Genomic DNA, 23,726 nt, shown 5'->3' on the forward strand with positions numbered 1-23,726 from the left:
GGATCTGTTGATGTGAGCTTAGTAGCTGGTCTGAGTTCAGTGAACTTTGACCTCTCAAAGGTAAAGGAAACGAACGCTCCAGAAAAACTAAAGTCAGAGGATCTTATCACCTGCCTCTCAGGGGTTGTTTATACAGATGAGGAAAGAAAGAAAATGATCCGAGCGAAAAAAAAAAATTGATAAAAACTGACTCCATACAAACACACAACTAAAGAATACGATTTTTACTTTACACAAATCCTGTGATTTGGATGATAACTTACATAATTAAGAGTGTTTTAACAAGCTGCCAGCTGTACAGCCATGACCTGGAGCAGAAACCTCAGGCTGCACCTACACAGGCTGAAGACCTGGTCTGATGGATCTGGATTTCTGCAGAGTCCAAGAGGTCAAAGCATGAATCCATGGACCCCACCTGCCCCGTGTCACAGTCCAGGCTGGTGTTGGTGGTGTAATGGTTGTGGGGAAGGTTTTCTTGACTCACTTTGGGACTTAAGGCCAATCAGTCCTGGTCTGAACACCACAGTGAGACAGTGACAGGAATGTTGATGTGGTCTCCAGCCGGATAAAGTCATACAGGTGTTTGCTGCCTCGTTCCAATCTAAAAGACTGCATTGGCAAAAACTGGAGAATCAAAATGTGTAGCAACAGGAAAAACTAAGAAGGAAAGAGTCAAGAGACAGATGGTGATCAGCAAATGGATTAGTAGCTCTAGGTGATGACAAAACGACACAACATTCATAAACTGTACAACAGCACTTTATTGAAAACATGTACACACTTTAACTCCACTCACAAAAGTATCTGGATAAAGTTTATGCTTGTAAAGGTTGAATTAAAAATAAAAATAAAAATTCCATAATACACTTCAAACTGAGATCGTGATTGTTAACGTTGAAAAGCTCAAAGCGAAACTGCAGCGTCAAGCCTGAGGCGAAGCATCAGCGCACATCTATACACATTATTCTCAAGTATTTACAGCTCACAAGGAGGCAGCTCGTTTTCATATCTCAGCATCATAACAACAGCTGTAGTTCCCTGATGCAATGGTTCGGGTTTCTCTTGATGTGCTGGTCTGTGGTTCAGATGCACCGCCGACACATTGGTGAGTCTGAGGGATCAACATTTTCTGTGGGTTTGTCACAACAAGCAGCTCAACACAGTCAATGAATCTGTTGTCAATATAAAGATATGGATTAGTGCAGCTTTGAGAGACTTCAAGGTCTCATACGACAAACAAAAAAGATTTCTGCAGTGCACTGGGTTAGGATGAAACCCCAGAATAAAAATAAGCAAAAAGCCGAGACTTGTACTGTACGTTACATTTACATATGTGACACAAAGATCCCGAGCGATCTCACTGACAATGACATTACTTCACTAACTTGTGTACATTTACTGGTTGTATACATGTAGTAAGTTTATCCTTTGTGTTTCAAAGCCTTCACTTCCTCGCACCACAGTCAATGTTTTAGATTAAAATGTTTTCTGTTGTAGATATTCACTTCAATTCAATCCCATATTTTATAAAGGTTAGTCTTTTCTGATTATAAAGCAGGTCGAGGTTCTGTATTAATACTGTGAAAGTATCAAAGCCTCAGTCCACAGAGAAATGCACACAGCCTGTATTCAGACACTGAGCCTTAAAACCAAACTTTGTGATGTCACAACTAAGCAGTCGCTGCCATCAGGAATTTAGCCTGTTTTAATTCATTTGCTGTTCAACACTTCCTCCATGTTTACAGGTTGTCTTGATAAATTCATTATTATGTCCATTTCCACAGCACGAACTCCATCTGAACAACAATCATGTATTGCTTTTTTGTCAATAAAATTCAGCACTTCCTGAGCATACATTTCACATTAAAAGCCTTTCAACAGCAGATCAAAGGGCAAACGCCCTCCTGCTCCTGGTAGGCTTTTAGTTTGAAAGATCTGCAGGACAGTGTGACAGCAATGAAAAAAAAAACAGCACAGTGGAAGCAATCAAAATATTGAGAGGAGGAGTGGTGAGTGTAGCTGCTGTTGTTTGGGAATCTATGGAATATGGTTTCAGCAAACTCGGAAGTGTGCATTAAAGGGTTGGTCTGCCCATACTGCCAAAAGAACTCTTACTCTCTCTTACTTCTAGGGGTACAGAACCTTATTTGTCCAGGTTTTAAGTTGCTGATGTTTCTGCCTCCACCACAATAATACGAGGGAGGTGAATGGAACCACGCTGTGAGGACGAATCCAGAGAAACACAAAACAAATATTACTGTTGAAGTTTCTAGTTTCTTCTTTGAGGCTCTGAGCAGCCCAAACTAACTTCCATTCACTTCCACTGATCTCAGAGACAGATGCCTCAAACCTGGACAAACAAAGCCAAAACTGCAGTGGGTTTTTTTTTTTGTTTGTTTGTTTTTTGTAATTTGGGTGAAGCAGGTGAAAAAGAAAATATTACACATCCATTCTGAGCCAGACAAACACAAAAGTAACTAAAGGTTAGTTCGAGGTCTGCTACACTGAATCCCAGAAGATCACAGGAGAGAAAACATCTGTAACAAACACCTTACCCATGGTAACCACACACACTTACACAGACTGAGTGTAAGAGTCAGCTCTGGCAGAGACAAAGGAAAACAAGACTCTGCATCACTGTGCACAGTCGTCACACACAGCCAAAGCACATAGACACAAAGTGGAAATCTGCTGAAATCATCACTCAGATCTTCTAACAACCAGGATAAAGAGTTTGCTAAAAGTGAACAGAGAAATAAAGGATACAAAACTAACTGGATTTTCAGGAAACAGTTTTTAAAAATTATGCTTTAGTTGTATTATGATCAGGCGGCAGGAAGACCCGGAGTAAGTCTCACTGTGTGGACCAGAGACGACTGAAGGCTGGATGAAGTTCTGTGTTGTCGTAAAGACGTCTCTTGTCTTGTGCATCTAGTTTGTCCTGAGCAGGTTGCTGAGAACTGGAAGGGAACAGAGGAGAGCGGTGAACGCCGTGAGGCTGAGTGGACTGTACAGCAACACCGTGCACTACCTGCTGGCCACCACTAGGTGTCAGGCTACACACAGATTTGGTTCCTTTGTAACTGCAGGTTGTTGTTTTAACACCAGTTTTCAGACAGCTACTTCTATAAAGTGACAGCTGATCTCCTGTGGATTTAGCCGTTTACTCTCCTGTGAAGAAACAGATGAGTTGAACACTGCTGACATATCCATGCATCAGGAAAAATAACATCTGCTAAATATGTGTACTTTTATTTAAAATGCTTAAAGCACATTTAGCTCCTAATAATTCTGCACTTATACCTGTTCAAATGAGGATTTATATAGGTTTCCTTTTTACTTAATAAAGGGGTGTGGATATGAATTCCATCCCATAATTAAGGGTAGGAGTGGGTGATCTGACTGAAGGATCATAAGACAATATTTTTTGGATAGAATCTGTGATCACCACCTGCATCCTGATTTTATTGCCAACACTTCTTCTGTCTGTCTGCTCGCTGCTACTCTTCGCCCACAAGGCCGTCTTCTGTTTCCCAGTCATATCACAACCAATCACGAGTTTCGCTTGGTTCATGTGGAGCCTTCGTTTGGACAGCACTGTTATTTACGTATGAGGATCTATATGGACGTGTTGTAATTAGAGAGCTGGTCTGTTAATCCGTTATCTTTATAGACTGGAGACAAATTCATTGTAAACTGGGCAAAGGCAATGAAGGCACTGACTGATTGCTCTGCTGGGGGGAGAACTGGTGCGTGTTGCTCTACATGTGACGAGCTCGCTGAGGCTGGGGACAGTTCAGCAGCTAACAGTGGGCTGCTCCGGAGTGACTGGACTTTTAAAGTGAAATATGGAAACCTGAAAAGCAGATCTTACGGCAAAGTAAGATCGCCCAGCTCTAATTAAAGGAAACACCTGAATAAATGGGAGGAGAAATATAAAGATGCTCGACAGGCCCAGCTGACCCTGAGCAGGAGGAAAATATCTGACGTGCTCCCCAAGATAATATTATGAACATGATGTGAATTATACGCTGTGGTTTGAACAGTCTCCAGATCTCAGCCAGCTGAACCAGCTCTCCTCCACCATCACCAGAGGAGTGCTAGTAGAGCTCAGCACTGAGGCTGATCTTCAGAGTCCCTCACTGAAAACACAGACACTTACCTTGAGGATCGGAGTGAGTACCGTGCTGCCCTTTACCGCTCTCTGGATCTGCACCTGAACAAACAACCTCTCATCAGTGTGATCTGCTGTTGTATCAGGATTGAGCTGCCTGTTGTGTGTGGCTGGCCACGGCCATGTAGACATAGCCACTGTAAAAATATCAACTTCAGATTCAAGGTAAAGAAAAGCAGACGGACCTCCCTGCAGCTTGAAGCACAGCTTTTTCTTCTGGTAAGCAAAGTAACTGGATGCTGCTCCCAGCAGAGCCACTCCTATGGCGCTGGCAATACCTGCAATCTGTCCCGACCCGGCTTCTGTTGGACACACACACACACACACACACACCATATTTTATGTCATCTGAAGCAATGTGTATAACACATAATAGAGGATATGTATTTAGGGAGACATACATGCTGCATCACTGTTTTTTTCCTCATTCCATAACTGTTTCAAATATGATCTTCAGAGCATTTGATCTATAATTCTTTGATAAATAGTTGAAAGTTTGCTTCGTTAGGGCTCCAGTTCCCAAACTTTGAACTGTTGTGACCTCAGTTTTCCACCAGGTGGCAGTCAGTAACTTTTTACAACAGCCAGGACTGACTTGTACTGGGACAGGGTGCCCAGGACTCGCTGCGAGGAGAAACTGAGGTGAAAACGTCACAAAGTCAAAGAAGCAGCGACACAAAGGCATCAAGGGTGACGGACAAACAGCACAGTGTCAGCGGTAACAGTGGCGCCGGATACAAGGTCTCAAAGGTCCAGAAAGCTTGAGAGTAAAAGCAGAAAACAAACACACCCAGACTCCAGGGTGGAGCACAGGGGCGGCACTCACACACACACACACAGACACACAGACACACACACACACACACACACACACACACACAATAACAACACTGAAAGAAACACAATGGGTGCAGGGATATGAGCCTCTGCTGCTCTGTTGGCTGGCACAACAGTGAGTCATGAGTCATCGTGGGTCTCGTGATGGGGCGTATTTAAACAGGGCGTTGCCCGGACATGAAACAAAGAGAAAAGATACAGAGCGGAGCCTGCAGCGTGACTCACTGCTGGAAAATGCTGAGCATGTGGACGTGTGTGGATCCTTTCCCACTCACATGCAGGACACCTGAAGGGCTGCTTCGGCGTTTCTGCAGGGGCTGGTTGCGACCCCTGTCCTGTCTGCTGCTGTAGGCGTCTGCTGCTGGTCATGAAGTGATCGCACCCTATTTAACCTTTGAACCCACTGTCACTAAATGTTTGAAGGTGCGAAAGACATTTTTTTCATCAGTTGTATTTTTTTGGGAACGAGTGAAACTTAGTTTGAATCACTGTTTTGTCGACTCCAAGTGGTTAGTGTGTGTGTCAAGGTCAGTGAGTGTAGCCAGCACATGATGTTCTGTCATGGCTACAGGGTGGGGGCGGTTGAAACAAGTCGCTGTAACTGTCGCCAAGCTTAGCAACCAAATGAAAACAGACCGCGCAACAATCTTTTTCAACTTGTTCACCATGCATATTTTCAGAATACTATACCCAAAAAAGCTAAAGGTAATAAGAGAAATGTAATGTATCTTTAATATGATGCAATGATCCCTGATCCATGCTGCAACCGTCCCCAGGGTCTGGGTCAGCTGCAACATCTGAAATCTTCAAATCAAATAAATATTGTGAATGATATGTCATGTCACCATCTTCAAATGGTGTGGGTAGAGCAGTCCAGAGCAACCCAAGAGGTTTCATTTTGTTTTTGTTCCAGAAAGCTAGTGATGACCTCATCCTCTTCTGAAAAAGTGAAAAACTATCTGGAGGCTTACGTCATGAACAAATATCACACTTACTGCAGACAGGAGGCGGTCAGTTATCAATGTCCATCCATCCATATGTACTTTGTAGATATCAGGCCACCAAAAAGAGACATCAGGAGCTTTTTACCGCCTACAGCAACATTAACAGGCAGTAAACTAACCCTGCAGCAGCAAATGAAAACCTAACATCACCAGCCTTACATTACTAGATTGTTAAAACTGTGGCATCACTGGATTAGCAGCATTTGACTGCTGTAGCTGGTCATTTCCTAACGTTTACCTGAAGTTTTACTGTGTATAGTTTTTATTTAAATGTAAATACAGATCATATAGAAATAAACATTTGGTTGACAGCATTAAAAAGTCCTCTGTGTTTTTGGAGGTGTTGCTGTGTCCCCAGCAAGTGTGCCTTTCATTAATGCCTGATAGAAGCTCAGTTGGCTCTCGTGGATCATAAATCAAACATGCACTGACCATTCTGCAGGTTTGTTTTATTCAATATGCATCCCACCTCTCACGACTCTGTCGTTGCAGCAATGTCACAAATCCCATAAAGACTGAAGGCAAAAGATACAAGCTTCAACTACAAAGAAGACGTCAGAAATAAATACGCTGCCAGCTACCAGAGAGAAAGAGCTATTCATAAGCTACAAAGTACCAGAGGGAAGAAAACATCATCTGATCAAACATCTGAAAGTGAAGTTTATCCAAAGATACTGAGAATGAACATCACGGTGGTTCACACCTCTACATGTTGGATCTGCAGACCTGTGAAGGCTGCTTATGTAGAGAATGTGAAGAAGCTGCTGTGACAGTGAGAGCACAGGAGCACAGGCGTGTCCAGACCTGAAGTGATGGCAGCAGAAACACTCTCAAATGCTTCGTTTTCCACACATGTTCACATGATTCATTTCTGCAAGCGGTTTTGAGTCCTGAAGGGTCCCAGAGTCCCAGAGTCACTCTCTGGCATATGAGCTTATGTGGCGGTGGGAAAACACATACCACCATCAAAACAACCAACATGAACAAACATCATTTCTGCTTTCAGAAGAGCACAGAAGCACACACACACAGGTGCTGTACTCTGCCCCACACATTACTGTAGGTAACAGGTGTTCCCAGTCCACTGCAACACAGCAACGCATGAATGAGTCATGGCGTTTCATGAAGAGGAGCCAGGGTGGAGAGAGTAACACAAAGGAAAGTATGTACACACCCAGACACAGGGTGTCTGTTAAGTCTGCAATCACAGGAGAACACAGCAGAGCGTGATGCTTCTATACAGGCTGCTGGGTCTAACCTGCTGCAGCTGTGCGTAAACCAGGGGTCAAAGGGCACAGAGAAGTGCGACATTCTCCTGTTTCTATGTAAACTTTGACACCAACTTCTACGCCGTCTTATTAGCACGCACTGGCTACAGTCAGCTGATGTAACAAACAGGGGAGGGAGGAAGACGAGGCTCAGGAGGAGGGTCCAATCAGCCTCTGGCCTCATACGACAAAATAACAGAAACACGTCGCTACACAACAGAGCTGAATTCAATACTAGTGATCAGTGATTTATCTTGTATTTATTTATATTGGGTTTATATTGGCAAATCTGCATCCAACACTGTGGCCAGACAGAAAGTTCATATTGGATGAGCCAATGTTTCCTAATCTTACATTTTTAGAATCTTTTTTTTTACAATATCTGAGCACAGCAAGACAAGAGGTCAAAACCTAGTGGCTGAACCACATATGTGAGGATGAGCTGCCGCTGTAAACAACAGACATCATTGTGTCTTATTTATTCAGTTTAGTCTCAGCTGGTTTCAGACCTTTATCTGTCTCACATATACAGTATTTTAATGCAGACTAATTTTTCTCTCATGTTCATACGGAACAGTGACTGAACATGGCCCATTAAGACTACATGTTAACAAGCAGGGGGTAATTAAAAACTACTGCCCCGCCTCTCTACCACTCACTGACCAGAGCAGAACTGAAGACGCTCTAATGTTGAGCCCAGGTTTGTCCAAAAACCTACTCACTGTCTAAATCTAGTGATAAATGCTCTAAGTTGTCAGCCCTGCAGCTGTAAATGCCTGCTGATAGAAACAGTTTGCACTAATGAATCCAGAAAGAGCAACAGCCAAATCAGTTATCAGAAAGAGTCCATGTGATCAGATGTAAGGATCCTTATCAGTCAAGTTTGGATGATTACCACATCTGTTAAGTGTTTCTGCTATTTTGTCCACTTCCTGTAATCGTGGAGGGCCACCAAAGCTCAAGTTAAAATCTGTTAAGCTTGAGCACCCAGAGGAGCACTCCAGTAATGTACAAAAAAATACTAATGATAAACTATCCCATTGATTACACTTCAGCAAGGAAAGCGTGATTCCTCAGATTCCTGACCTTTCAAACGCCCTAATATTTTTTTTTTCATCATCAAGTCCATCAGAAACTTGTAAACGATTGCAGCCTGAAGCCTGCAGCCTCAGACCTGACAGCCAATCAGAACATTAAGATGGCTCATGGCAAAGCCTGCAGCAGATCCATGGCCCTCTCTAACAGAGGTGTTAAGGTTTGCTTTAAGTTGGACATCCACATATAGAATTCCTCTGGTATGTTAGCATTTAGCATCTTCAGGATTTGGCCCCACAGAAGGTCTGGATCTGCAACGACACACAATCGTAGCAGGGTTTTAGCTGAAGGGACCAGACCAGGGGTACCGATATGAAGAACTGCTCTGAAACTCAAAGCCAACTTTCAATTAATCCTCAATGACGCCAGGTTTGTCAGATGAAATTAAACTCCACACATCTAATCAAACATCTAAAGTCCTGAGCTCAAGATGAGGTAAATAGAGTACGACACTGCTCTGAAGCCCACGAGCTGGACAACAAGTCAATATGTGATGGCGGCACGTGGAGTAAATGAAACACCAACACAACTGTCCAGTGACCAACAACTTCCTTTAAGAGGGGAAACAGGAAATTCCCGACAAACAATTCTACAGGGACACATGACGATTCCCACAGTTACACTGACAGAGCAGACACACAAAGACAGGAAGTACATCCAGAGGAGCACAGAACAACAGCAGAGAAGGATTTACCTTGGGGCTGATCAGCGCCACCTGTCAGAGAAACAGAAACACAAGTCAGTCCTCTGTGGTTGTGGGGGTCACACACTTTTTCAAACTGCACATATACATGATCCAGAAATGTAGCACTTCTATAAAGCTGTCAGGGCTGCAGCTCACTGTTTCATCCCTGAGCAGTGCAGCTGTGGTGCTTGTGGTGTAACAGCACCGTGCTGGGCGGTGACAGGCGTGTTTACAGTGTCTGTGCTCTGAAAGATCAGCTCGGAAAATTATTATTATTATTATAATAATTATAATAGTCTGTAAATAAAGATGACCTTTCTCACTACCAGCTGATCCATATATGTGCAGGTAGGCGGGGCGTGTGCGGACTTTGTTGCATATGCAAGCATTCTGTTCTGTGCTTTAATGAAACATAATACGAAGAAATGTAGAACTAAGAAGAACTGCTTTGTACATGTCGCGTGACGGATGCATCCACAATTGGCTTGCTGTGATCACAACAGTGGAAACGATTTCTCAGGACGGTCAGTGGAAGCCAAGTAAGAATAAGAATTAAAAACATACCGTGAGAATCACTGCCTGGGTCCACGGCATGGCCTGGATTCAAAAGAAGAAAAGCCAAGTTAGACATTTTCTCATGTTTTTTTTTTTCATCTAGCAGCAGAGTGTTGGGGGGAAGCTGGAGTAAAACTGTGGGTTGGATTCATCTACATAAGCTCCAACAGATCAGTATTACTGTCTTTTTATTCACAATGAGTAAATTCCATCTCAGACCGTGGTATGCAGTGAGCTGTAATTAATCACAGGTCACTGTAGCTGCTGCATATGATCGCACAGAAACCAACCATGTGGTTCTAATTACACTGGAAAGCCTGTGGCTTTTTATTCCCTTTTCTTTCTTTGGTAGAAGAACAACTAATTCCTTCCATGCTCTGACTAAACAACAGTACAGAGAGAAGGTCGACTGAAACAACAGTCTGCCTCCTTTTCTTCTATGAAATCATGACAACCAGTGAAAAGTACAACCACTAAACCTGAGCAGAATCTCAACAGATACTAACTGATTCACTCAAAGAACAGTTCAGGGGAAACTTTGAAGGAAATGCATCAGATTTTCAGAATAAAAGTAGAGAATTACAGTTCTTTAAGAAATATTTGAAATATTATTTTATTTAAAGCTGTATTTTGATTTGTTTGCCATACAAACTAAATGAAAGCACAAACACAGACAGCTGTAGTGAATAAACTGTACTTTATAGACTGAAAACAAGTGAGTCACAGTGTGTTTCTTTCTCTTGATACACTCCCTGGTCTGCGTTTGATCCTCATGTGTGCCAAAGTAATCTTGAATTATTTTATTGTGATTCATAGTTAACCTATTTAACTGATAACTGGAGTGAAGCTGTATGTAACACAACTTTTGAATGTGTAAGGACAAAAATACCCTGACCAACAATTGGACAATAATGCAACTTTGACAAATCTGAAAGCAAAAAAAAAAAAAAAAAAAAAAAAAATCTACTCAAAAACTATAAATCAAAATAAATACAATAATTAGCACTGATGTGATTATATATCATGTTATTATCATGTTATGATTCACACTGATTTTATTACAGCGTCTTATGTGAACCATCTCATCGAACCTCTCTTCTGTCTCCCTGGTGTGAAGCTGCAGGACTCCAGCAGCGCGCTGGGATGTAAGTTTGTAATGTGGGCTGCTGTAACGAACCAGACGGTGTGTATTTACCCTGCAGTCTGCACACAGCCTGATGTATTGTACTGTATATGTATTCGTTTAAGCAGCTCTCACTACAGGTCAACGCCCAAATCAAAATGAGAGATGATTCCAGCAGCACCGACTTCCTACCTCCTGAGCGGCCTCCGTCAGGCTTGTAGTCTCCATCTTTAACATCCACCAAGTCAGAGTCATCAAATGCTCCTCCGCCTGGAAGAAATTACAAACACATTGTATAACATACAGTCATACACTGTGCATCATATTATATTCTCCAACACATCCAGAGCAGAGTCCTGGGTGTAACATTACAGCCAGTCCTGTTCATAGAATAAACACTGACAGGGCGTGAACATGAGAAAGGGTCATATGTGACCAGCAGCAAAGACCAAGCTGACTTCAATCCTGGTATTGTCTGGTGCATTGATGGTACTCATGTTCCTCCACCCTCTGACTATGAATGTATGTCCACTGCAAGTGTTTCCATTCAATTCATGTGCAAAAACTCCAACATGGCCATCGTCGACCTCGTTGCAAGATGGCCTGGGTCAACCCATGATGCCATCCCGGGGGGGGGGGGCCTTCATCAGGAATGCGAGGCAGGGAGAGTGAACGGTCTTCTTCTCTTGAGTGGATACCCACTGAGGCAGTGGCTAATGACACCTGCCATCGCAGCGAGAACTGCACAAGAGCGCAGCTGCAACAAAAAGCAAGCAACAACCAGGAAGTGGTGCACTGAAGCACTCAAACACAGGTCACTAGCTTACAGGCGCAGAGCTCAACAAAATTTGGACTCATCAGACCAAAGTACTGATTTGCACCGATCCTATGTCCATTCCTTGTGTTTCTTGTCCCGAGGAATTCTCTTCTTCTTATTGACCTCCCACAGTGGTGGTTTCTTTGCAGGGCGGTCCTCTTGAGAGACAGTTTCATCACAGCATTCAATGGTTTTTTTCCGCTGCACTAGATACATTCAAAGTTCTTGCAATTTTCCAGGTTGACTAAGGCTGAAGCTATAGCTGTAGGAATAAAGTGATCACCCTGTGAATGACCTACTGCTCACACTGACACCTGTGCTGTCAACCACTGGGGCTTATAGCTCCGAACTCTCAACTCCGTCAATCTTCTGGGAATCTGCTCCAAAATCAGGAACAATGATGACAATTTCAGTGAAGGACCTCCCCCGAGGAGAGGCTGCAGATCGCTCCACTTCCTCCTGTCCGCAGTCCTCCGTCACATTCGTTACTGGTGCTGGTTTCCATGCTGATAGTTTGTGTTTGTTCGTGTTAGTGCTGTTAAATTTAACACGTAGATTCTTTTTCATTTTCTTCTGGCTTTCTTTGTCTCAATCTTCCAGCTTGTTTGAAGGTAGAAGTTTGAAGGAAGTGCTTTGCTTAGCAACATGAACGTGCGTGGTACGACCAGGCGCAGCTACGACTGCTGTCACTCGGTGTAAATTCAGATCACAAGGTTGGGCGTAGCTCAGACCAGCATGAGAGTGAAGACCTACTTCTTAATGCGCAGCTGGTGCACTCTACTCCAGAGCACAAAAGTTCAGAAAAGGACAAACTTCAGGAAGGACAAACATGAAGGACAAACGTGTTTGTTGTCAACAAATTCCAGGACATGATCCGAAGCAACAGTGTGTTCACCTCCCAGCACTTGGATTCCCTACTCTGTGGATCTGAAACCATTATAACCCCCCCTACAACTACACCCTGTCATTTAAAAAATAATCATTCCAGAAATGTCCCTCAAACAGCTGCTCACTGTTGTTTTCATGGGCGATTTTCATCCGTCACTTTATCCTTTCAGGGCTGCGGGGGGTGGGAGGCTCACAAGAATGGGACAGATACGCAACTGGAAAACATAACAAGCAACCACTCACACCTACAGGAAATTTAGAATCACCAATTAACCTGACACCTGTATGTGTCATGTGAGAGGAAGCCCAAACAGGAAGAGGGAGAACATGAAAACTCCACACAGAAGGAACCCAGAACCCAGAACCCAGAACCGCGCCGTCGTTTCAGTGGCGGGTCAGTCCACAGATGGTTCTCCAGGGGGTCTTTGGAGCAGCAGGTGTGGGACTCCAGTGAGTGTTTCCACTGTGATGAATGAACATGTCACCTAGGGCAACAGTGTGTCTCACTGGTGTGTTTTTAATAGTTTTTTGTAACAATGGAGGAAGATACACACACACATTCACTGCACAAATTATACAGTCCCACCAGCCTTGCCCTTTAACACCCATGTAAAACCAGATGCCATACAACCAACAAGAGCTGAAACTTTTGCCGACTCACCTCCTCCCCTCTTTGGGGGGTTGACAGCAGGTTTGTCAGGTTTGGGGTTGGGGTCTGTGGGAACAGAGACGTTATTATCATGAGGTTGAATCGTTTTCATGGGACATTGAACCAAAAGAGAAGCTGCACAGGCCAGAATTTTTAATTTGGACTTTTATTTATAATACTTGACACTTGTTCTCCACTTGGAAACCATCATGTTTTCTATAATGAAATATAACAAACCATCATATTTTACTGCTCTTTGTCTTACTGAGTGTTTCAGCACTGTCAGAAGTCTGAGTTCTTCCTCTGAAACAATTCATACTTTTCACTCCTGAGGTCAGATTTATGCTCTTGTTTTATATCTTCAGAATAAATCTTTCACTTTTAACATAATGAGAAAAGACTGTTAGCTGATGATTAACCAGTGTGTTTGGTGAACGTAACTCTGTCTGATTAAGTATCAATGGACAGTTCACTGCTGGCCTACACTCTGATACAGCATCATGTACAGGGTCCTGACCTTGGAACTAACGCTAAGTTATGACTATAGATTGCAGGCTAGTTAGCCAGATATACAAACATATACAAACACACAGTTTAATCCATGAATTAAAAAAAATAGACCATCCAAACCCTGCTGAGTACTGGGACCAGCTTATCTGATCTGATCATGGTCTGTGCTGCTTTGCTCATTTCTACCTCCCTGAGCTTTTTAAGAAGGTGTATATATATATATATATATATATATATATATATATAAAGTTTATTATGATTATTTATTCCGCCTGCCGCATGTGGGGGAATCTAAAGCTTCACACAGCTGTTTGCTAAGCAGTAACTGGACAATCATGCAGCAAGCAGTCAAATGACTTAGATAAAAAAAAATGAAGTGTGCTGACAGCTTTACCTGGACCTAGTGCATCCTCCAGGTCAAGTCCAAAGCCACCTGTAACAGACAAGCACACAAGCTTTACCACTGATGGACTGGTTCTCCCACATCAGGAAACTAGAACACAGTAGAGCTCTGTGGGCAACAGTAAACCTACCAGAATCTCCAGAACTCGGTTTCTTGGGTTTCTTAGTCGGTGACACATCTGATGAAGAAATATTCATGAAGTCAAGAACAAGACAACATCTTTATATCTGTCACTCAGGTTTGAAACTAAAGCTTCACCCTGTCTCTCCCCATGATGAGGCCCTTCAGACTGCAGCTCACAGCTGCCTCTCGGGGCCTGGTGCTGGGGGTGGCAGCACAGGAAAAAGCTCAAAGTGGCAGCAAGCTGCAGGAGCATGCAACAGCTGAGGGAAACAGGTGCTGACCAAATGAAGTCAACAGCAACCTCTCAGCAGCCTGGCTGCATGATCTACAGCTGAAAGAGGGTCTTTACCTTAACTTCTTATACAAATCATCCAGCACTGGCCGTCAGTGCTTTCCTACACCCTGGTCACCGGTTACACAGTATTCCAACTTTCCATAGTGAGGTGATTTGGACCAGGCTAATTTGGCCATTTGTAGATTTGTGCTTGAAGCAAACATCGTCACAATCAGATGAAGATGGGTCATAGGGGAGTTAAATAGGAGATGTTTAATATCTATAATATAAATACATATTAAACTTCTCCTATATTACATACATAATATAGCTTCAGCCTCAGTCTCTGACAGCTTTACCTGGACCTAGTGCATCCCCCAGGTCAAGTCCAAAGCCACCTGTAACACACGAGCACACAAGCTTTACCACTGATGGACTGGTTCTCCCACATCAGGAAACTAGAACACACTAGAGCTCTGTGGGCAACAGTAAACCTACCAGAATCTCCAGAACTCGGTTTCTTGGGTTTCTTAGTCGGTGACACATCTGATGAAGCAATATTTATGCAGTTAAGATCAAGAAATAATCTCTCTGACTATCACTCAGGTTTTGAAACATCCATATCATGATTCAGAAAAAAGGAGCTTCAACTGGGCCACGCCGTCAGTCCTGGGGGAGGACTCTCGTTCAGACTCTCCACAGTCATTCTCCTTTCATTCAGTTTTTCTCAGGCTTACATCAACTTAACAGTTAAACTCAACCAACAGTTAAGTGTGACCCATGTGGCTAATCTTACGTAGGTACCTTCCAACTTTCCAACTGTTGAGCAGAAATGTAACACAAAAAAAAACAGCAAACAATAACTTCTGCAGTGGATTTTAGAGTGTTTACCTGGTCCAAATGCATCTAGAAGGTCAAGGCCACCTGGGGGGAAAGTATTGGATTAGTCCAGACAAACCATCTTGTTCAAACTGAGTTTTCTAGCTTATTTGGCAGTAAAACTGAAAGGTAACATGTTTGCCCACTGAACCCTGTAGTAGTAGGTACAGTACACCAACCTTGAGCAGGGAGTGGCTCTGCAGGATCAAGTGGATATCTGCAGCTCAGTTATCACAACGTTCTCACTTCCAAATAATACCATGGTTAAAACCTGTTTCAAGCCTGTCTGATCACTCATGAGGTTTCCATATGTAAAGCTATTGTGTGTCGACATGTCATGGTGTTAGTTACACAGTGTGTGTGCAAAACATCAGTTGAGCTTTTGATCTTTTGAGAAAAAGTGACTGTTTTAAAGGTGCTATATGTAAGTTTTCTCTGCCACTGAAGGTGGGTTCCTGTCAGGAGCAGGTGGGGATCTTTGTCGCCTCAGAGCAGCTTCAGCCATCGTTGGGTTTATATCACAAGAGGTTATAATAGTATAATAGTCGCTACTGGAACGTGACGAGACGAGTTAGCGTCAGTAGAAGAACAGAGATGAGACCGGTCGACACTGGTGTTTGTCTCCACCCCTGGAGACAGCTGAGGTGAAGCTCGGTGCCTCTGGGTCAGTCTGTTGCTGGCTTCACCCTGCAGTGAAATGTCTGCACAACTATTGGATGAGCAGCCACGACTTTTATTTCAGACACTCATGTTCCTCTCAGGTAGGGATGGGAGTTCGTAACATGTTATTGATGCCAATACTCTTATCAGTTCTGTTTATTGTTCCGATTCTTTATCAGTTCCCTTAACGATTCCTGATCAATGGTCTGTGGCCCCCCAGAACAATCCTCCCTCCTTTACAAGAACACAGAACAGACTCAGCTAGAAACAAACAATATTTACTCAATAAATCATTTTCTATAGAATCCTAAGCTAAGCGGATATTAACTTTAACATAAATAAGTAATAAATAAATAATAAAATACAACACTGAGCTTTGGCTGCTTCCTGGTTATTAGTCCAGTCTTCACAGTATTATACAATGAGCTTTGGCTATACAATGGACACAGAAGCCTGTAGGCTGTGGCTGCCACATTATTCATTCTGTCAGCAGCACTGGGCCCAGTCAAACAGGCTCCCCCAGAAACGTTCAAATATAAAATATTATTTATACCATTGGCTAAATGCCTCATATTGCCCAGTAGCTAATCGGCTCATTGCTCTCGATCTAGTATCAGTCAGAGCTGTAACTAAACCGACTGAGAGACTCAGATGGTCAATGTCTTATTTTAAAACGATGTGCTCCATATTCTGTGTGAACCGGTCCCACAGGAGCTACTGCAGGAAGGCGTGAGTTCCATCTGGTGCACGAGGACATGGACACGTGTGACAAGCCAAATTACTCGTACTCCCTTTTAGGAGCTTCACTTGTTCTTCAACTACACTTTTAAATCTCGACTTGGTCAGTTCAAACTGTGGCTGAGTGTAGTCGACAATAAAGGAAATAACACACCTAAGTTAAACTCACAAGAACTTCGGTCTCATCATTACTCAAAGGAACCAGAGGGCAGAACATGAGCACAACAGCTTTTTGCTCACAAGTCAATGTCATTCTGATGCCTTCTACTTTTTTAGTTGCATGAAACTTCACAACAAGTCATTAAAACACCTGCAAACCTGCTCCTTTCCAATCCGGTGTCTCCACCACTGCACTCTCTCTACCGCACCCTGCTGACACACCACAGCCAACAATCCAGCAGCTAATGCCACAGCACTTACTCACATGTGTATTACAGGCTCTGCTGCTGCTACAGACCAGGTATTCTCTTTGTTTCACATGATGCAGTTCACACATTAGAGGACATTTTCAGGTGATGGTGCATACCTGGGGAGAGGTCAAGGGTCACCAAAAACACTGAGACTCATCCTCTGGGAATCATGAGTATTTACAGAATAGGCGAGAAAATCCGGGTGATGGTTGCTGAGCAACACCTCAAGTAACACAAACAGCAGCCAGCCAACCACAAACTGCATTACCACCCCCTGTGGTTTGTGCACTTCAGTGTGTATTGTAATATGCAACCAACAGTCACTACTTTTCATACATGAAACTGCCCCCCCCACCCACCCCCTGGTCCCACTTCAGTATCGTTCTGATTGATGTGTATTTTTAGCGTTAACTCTTAAAGTACTGCTTGCCTCACTTTGCCCCGATGGCACACCACTGGTTTAATGTCACCGTCTCTATGCTAAGAGAGGCTAACCACATCCTGCCTGCAGCCCTGCGCTTGGCACGCAAATAGTGTTCATCTCTCTCTCAGACACAGTGAGTGCTGAGCTGCTTCCTCTATAGAGCAGTGTTGATGCAGCCATTCATTGCTTAGGAACTGGCAGTTATTGACTTAGATAATAATAAATAATAAAGAAAGAAAAAAGCACTAAAGCCAATTTCATCATCATAAAGTCTTCATGTGCTATTTGGTAGAATTATATTAATAGTACATAAATAGCATAGCATGCTACATATCAGCTGTATGCATGTGTGTTTATGTGTGTTTATGTGTGTGTGTGTGTGTGTGTGTGTTTATGTGTGTGTGTCTTTTTTGGGGACTGGGGGCTCAACAGGGGGAGGGGATGAAGACCCACGTAGCCCTTCTACTGTGAACCTTTCTGTGAGAGACCCTGAGTGTTATTCTCCAACAGGTGAGGCACCTACCATCAGATTTAGGCTTCTCCGGGACCTTTGGTTGTTCCTTGGGGGGCGGCGTTGGGTCTAAAGGAAAAGGAAATGACCAGTGTTACTATCTGACAGCACATCAGCATTTCCCCTAACCCTAACCCTAATTCTTCCCTTCAGTTTCTCTGAAATGTAAGTAGTTTGACAAAAAAATGAACCTCACTTTGACTTCATTTACCATTGATTTGCTTTTTCTAGCTTTCTCACAGTCTTCTTCAGCTAAGAGATACGTTTTTACAGTGTACTTTGAATGAATTCCCTTCATGATACACATCAATACTTCACTCTCTACTGTATGATAAGTATACTTAAATAGATCAATAGTTTTCAGACATGAATGATTCTTCACTGATAGAAGCAGCTCTGCATTACAGTTCTTTTCACTTCCATTAAAGGAAAAGCACTGCACTGTGGGTTTTCAGCAAGGACCTGTGGGAATTCTTGAGCTTTGGGTCTTAAATTTACAAAAAAATCCTAACCCCAAAGTTCAAAAACACAGACGCGATCTAAAAAGGACCTGAGGACACTCAGATCAGGTCATGTGATAATTAGGCAGCAGCACATGATCAGAGCTGACAGTGTGCTCAGATCCACATGGTTATTAACCACATCTACACACAGACCAGGGATCTGCAGCGCTACAAGTTACAGCCTGTGTGGACCAATCAAGACAACACAGTGCATGAATTTCACACTGGGAACTGAGTGAAGTGAATGTGGAGTAATTTGAGAACAAATTTTGATCTTTTTGATCTGATCATCTCAGAGTCTCTCAGGCTTCTCCCTGGGGCTCAGGTAACGACTGGTCAGTGAGCCAATCAGAAATAGCAGGTTTCAGGTCAGAGGAATCATCCTGCATGGTTGGACAATGGGTCCGGGGGGGCCTAGCTGAAGGTGGTGACTGCTTTATTGTGACATCACAAAGTTACAGAAGTCCTGGTGGTTTGTTTTAAGACAGTGTCTGAACACAGGCTGTGTGCATTTCTCTGTGGACTGAGCACTTTGAAACTTCCACAGTATTAAGATAGAACCTAGACCTGCTTTATGACCTGAGAAGACACAGACATCTCACTTTCTGCTAGATGGGACCTTTAATTGAACATGGTGCCAGATTTGATTGTCAAATGTCCTGCTACAGAGTTACTCACCTGGGTCGAGGGCGTCAAACAGATCAAATCCTGTGTGAGAAAGACACGAGGAACAGCGTTACAGTCAGTATCAGTCACAGGATGAGTGACACACGGTGAAAATCAGCTCTGTTCTGGAACAAACCACAGCGATGGATCAGTTCTGACCGCTCACTGTTGACCTGCTGCAGTGTTTATCTGCTTTTCACTCTCTGACTCTTCCCTACACAGTAAAACACATGTGCTCAGTGTTTGGGTGTTGCAGGGAGGGAAACAGTGTTTTTACTGGTTGCTACGGCAGCAGCGACTCACACACTGAGCAGCTTTGAAGTATGAGTCACTCCTGAAGCTGGGGAGACATTCTTCCACAGAAAAGCACACGCCTGCACTTTTTGCCCAGGAGGCTGTTACATAAAAAAAGGAGCAGCTTCACAATAAAAGCCTCCAAGCAAAGAAAATGAACAGGCCAAAAAGACAACAACACAAGCAGCCACTTCCAACAAAACCGCACAATCAGAAACAATACAACAACTGAAGGACACAACACTGATTCACTGGAAAGCCTAAAGCTTGTTACACCAACTTTACCCCCAGCACCATTCTTACAATATCTGGTGTGTCATGTCCACAAACTTACTAAAGCAGACACCCCCCTCTGAACACACATTTTTATACGGGTTCATTCGACCTGCAGTAAGAAACTCCGAGAGCTCAAAGACACTGGGAGTCACCGAAGTCTTTAAATACCGTAGATGGTATTTTTATTAGTTTGACTTCACGCAGGCACCTCAGGTCTTTGGCAACGCTGAAGTTAGCTTCCAAGAGCGAAGTCGACATACAATTAACAATAGCATCTATATACCAGAGAGATCTACCAGAAAAACAGGACATATTTTCATTTCATCTCGTTCATTCAGAAAAAATGACAAATATGAGACTGAACCAGATCAGTGGAGTCTGACTCTAAGATTTTCTTTCAATTTACACGACGTTTGGATGCTTTCAGGTAAGGGAGTCTCGAGTAGCGGCTGTAGGTTAGTGAGGTTTCAACCAAGGTAAGACAACAAATCTGAATAGTTTTCTTGGCATCAGATTTCCTGAAGCCACCTTTGAGGCAGAGAGCTGTTGTAACACATCCAAACACAGTCAGAGTGAAACCCTCCTGCCAGTTTCCCTACAGACTATTCAGACCAGTCGATGTCATTTCAGTCTAACATCACTTCCCTTTTTCCTTCCCCCTGTGAAAGCTGATTAAAACACACTTCTCTTTTGTGAGATTCTTACCATGTCCCAGATGCTGTTTCAGAATAAATCTCAGAAAATAACTACAAAAAGATTATGAATATGGTCAAATGTGAGGATATTAACTCTCATCTCGCAGCCATCTTGCTCTCATTGGCCTGTGGTTTACTCCACCAGGCCTCATCCTCCCTCGGACCGGAAGCAGATGCAGCTGGCACAAAGACAGAGGCCCTAACAAAGGATTATACCTGGACTGTAACTGACAATCAAGCCTTATGGTTACAAAGCTTCCTCTGTATATATCTTTTCACACAGCACATTTCTTTGCTCTTTGTCAAATCATTGCCAGCTGCTGATTGGACAAAACATCAATCAATCATCAACGTGGGTTTATGGAAACATTTTTCAGTATTTTCTGACCTTAAATAAACCAAACTTTTGATCAGTTAATTAAGAAAATAATGCAAATAATCCTTAGCTGCAGGCCCAGTGTGAAACAGCCTTCCCCTGAACTACCCCCCTCCACCAGTATCTGAGGGTCGGGCTGTACCTTCATGTCAGGAAATAAGATTTACAGCAAATACAACGGAGTGAGGTATGAAAACTGCTATTACTGTACACACAGGGACCTCAGTATTTCTGCACAAGCACTCTGAAGAGAACAAGATCGCCTCACTGAGGGCTCCATACCACCCAGTCATTAGAGTCAGTGACCACACAGTCCAAGGCTGAATGAAGCCAGGTGCAAATAAACTGATCACACACATATATACACACACACATATATATATATATATATATATATATATGTGTGTGTAGACTCAGGTGTGACCACAGTGACTGAGTTTGCAGGGGTCACAGTTATGGACATTTGAGGATGAAAACTTGAACATCAGACTCAAACTGGAGTCATATGAGTGTGAGGCACACAGTGTCCACATGATGGAACCCGGGACAGGCTCCGTGGACCACCGCTGCGGGACAGCTGCGGGACAGGCTCCGGCTCTGCCCCCCCCCCCCCCGCCAGCAAACATGAGACACTTTGTCTTAAATTAGCCGCAGGCCTCCAGGGCGTCATCTGAAGGACGCGGCTCCGCTCGGGGTCCAGACTTCTCTCTGACAAAACTCTCAGTCCTTCACTTACCGTCGTCTGCTGAAGTTCCAGCGACGAGAAGAAGAAGAACAACTGTCCTCAAGCAGGACTTCATGGTGACTCCACCGCGTTTCTTCAGGCTGTCGGCTGGTTCACTGCTGTGTGTGCGTGTGTGCGTGTGTGTGTCTCCAGTCTGTCCAGGCGGTGTCCTCTTACAGCTCCTGAGTCAGCTGCCGGGGAGGAGCGGCTGCCGGGGAGGAGCGGCTGCCGGGGAGGAGCGGCTGCCCCGGGGAGGAGCGGCTGCCCGGGGAGGAGCGGCTGCCGGGGAGGAGCGGCTGCCGGGGAGGAGCGGCTGGGCGCGGCCCCGCACGGAGAGAGTTACTCAGCCCGAGAGCAGACACACGCAGGTCACACACTGAGAGCCAGGCACAGCTCGTCCGCCCACCAGCTCACTTTACTTCACCCTGTTTATCACTGAGCTAGTTGGGTCACCGCCCCCAAAATGTTGCGCTCGGCGGCGCCGAACTCCGTTCACAAATGATGCGATTTAAGGTGTTGTTGCGTGTCAACGGAGCTACACACCTTCTGTCTTGTTTCAGTGATTACACACATGTTTGCTACATTCATGATTCATTTCGGCATCGATCTCTGTTGTTTTAAACCAGAAAGTTTGCTGATATAACTTTTATAAGCCATGGTGATGGACAACAGTTGCGCGCCTGTCGAGATAAAGCGCTGACTGAGGCGGGTGGTTATCAGTGTGACCGGAGGGCGGCTGGAAGAGAAACTGCAGCACTTCACAGGATCAAGTGAATTCAATTTTAAACGGAGCTTCATCGGAGGATCCAGATGTCAGAGATGAGAAAAGGCAAGAAAAGTGAGCAGAGGGAATAACTGGCCTCCTGGTAGCACAGGGCTGCAAGCTGCCCCCCCCCGGCCCACCATGAAGCAGGGCTGTAAATGAGGCTCGGCTGCCTCCCAGTGCATGTGGAAACCTTTTCAACCCGACTCACTGTCTGTTGGTGATTTATTCCAGTTGTTTTTATTCAAAGATGGTGATGATGATGATGATGATGATGGTGATGATGATGATGATGATGGTGATGATGAAGACATGCAGAAGCACAGCCCCCCCGTGAATACAGAGGCATCAGCATCTACAGCTGCTAGTGTCTTAACCATTTCCATAAAGCCTCCACGAGAGCAATAAAAGATTTTAATGCTGCAGTTCAAACAAGAGAACAATTACTCAAACGTGTGCCATCTCATCTCAACGATGAACAAACTTCCCAAACCCAAGGTCATCGTTTCCCAGTCCATCACACTTCTTTGCTGTCACTCCGCTGAACGAGAACAGACAATAGCTGCGGTGAAACAGTCAGAAAATTCTCATTTCCTAACCCTTTCCCTTGATCCTGGTGGAAAACATCATGAGATCAAGGAAGGATGTGCAGGAGAAATGATAAAGAAAAAACAACTGCAGCACTCAGACCAGGCTTCTTTTCTTTTTTAATCAATTTTATTTGTAATACTCATTTCCCAACCACAAAAACAAGACGAAAAGAACTGAAATGCTGAAATAAGATTGCATGAATGTAATAATAATACAGTAAAAACATTTGTTTATATGGCATTTTGTTATGATCATGATATTGTTAACTAGAAATTCAAAATGCTTGTTCTTCCATTTGACTCCGAACTAGATTTGAAAGAGGAGAGATCTTCATTTAGGGATTTGGAGCTTAGACAATCAAACTAGGATTCCCACAAGTTTTGGATTGTGTCTCAAGTATAAAACAGGTGCTTGTTGTTTCTTTGTTGACGCGGTCCACCGTGGTCAAATAACAATGGTGTGTTGTTTTAAATGTTGCTGCAGCAAGGAATCATGGGACGGCATTTCCTCCCTTCATTTTATAAAGGAAGGTCCAGTGCAACTAAAGGAGATCAGACAGGAAGCGCTGAAGCTCCTTTTTCCTCAGCATTAACTTCAGCTCTTACCGTGGCTGCCACTTAGATACTTCCATGTCATTTCACTCAGGAACATCACTGAGCAAAAACGACCACAGCAGCTTCACCACCTCCCTCAAGCACATCTCCACTGGTCTCTACTCAGCCCTGGTCTCAGTTGCCTCCAGTCCACCTTTGGTGTGGATGAAAGACTCAGCTAGCACTCTGGGCTCCATCCATCTCCCCACTGTCTCTGA

At 43.8% G+C, this 23,726-nt stretch overlaps 1 protein-coding gene across 2 annotated transcripts; it reads right to left on the reverse strand.

Annotated features, from left to right (window-relative positions):
- Positions 1 to 743: 743 nt before the first annotated feature.
- Positions 744 to 21,762, reverse strand: cd99 (CD99 molecule). 2 transcript variants are annotated; one of them, XM_071463781.1, is made up of 15 exons: positions 21,574 to 21,762; positions 19,209 to 19,238; positions 18,040 to 18,096; positions 15,297 to 15,329; positions 14,904 to 14,951; positions 14,765 to 14,803; positions 14,139 to 14,186; positions 14,000 to 14,038; positions 13,108 to 13,161; positions 10,934 to 11,011; positions 9,628 to 9,660; positions 9,073 to 9,093; positions 4,360 to 4,476; positions 4,163 to 4,216; positions 744 to 2,960 (listed from the first exon to the last, which is right to left on the reverse strand). In XM_071463781.1, the coding sequence occupies exons 1-15, from the start codon at positions 21,635 to 21,637 to the stop codon at positions 2,932 to 2,934; spliced, it is 744 nt and encodes a 247-aa protein (XP_071319882.1). In that variant the 5' UTR covers positions 21,638 to 21,762; the 3' UTR covers positions 744 to 2,931. The 2 variants fall into 2 exon arrangements, with proteins under 2 accessions (XP_071319882.1, XP_071319883.1); XM_071463782.1 differs by lacking the exons at positions 744 to 2,960; positions 4,163 to 4,216; positions 4,360 to 4,476 and adding an exon at positions 6,444 to 8,629.
- Positions 21,763 to 23,726: the final 1,964 nt, after the last annotated feature.

This window comes from Trachinotus anak, unplaced genomic scaffold (genome assembly GCF_046630095.1).
Source record: "Trachinotus anak isolate AG129_WGS33_773 ecotype Australia unplaced genomic scaffold, CSIRO_AGI_Tana_v1 ptg000026l, whole genome shotgun sequence".
In the NCBI taxonomy this organism is placed as follows: domain Eukaryota; kingdom Metazoa; phylum Chordata; class Actinopteri; order Carangiformes; family Carangidae; genus Trachinotus; species Trachinotus anak.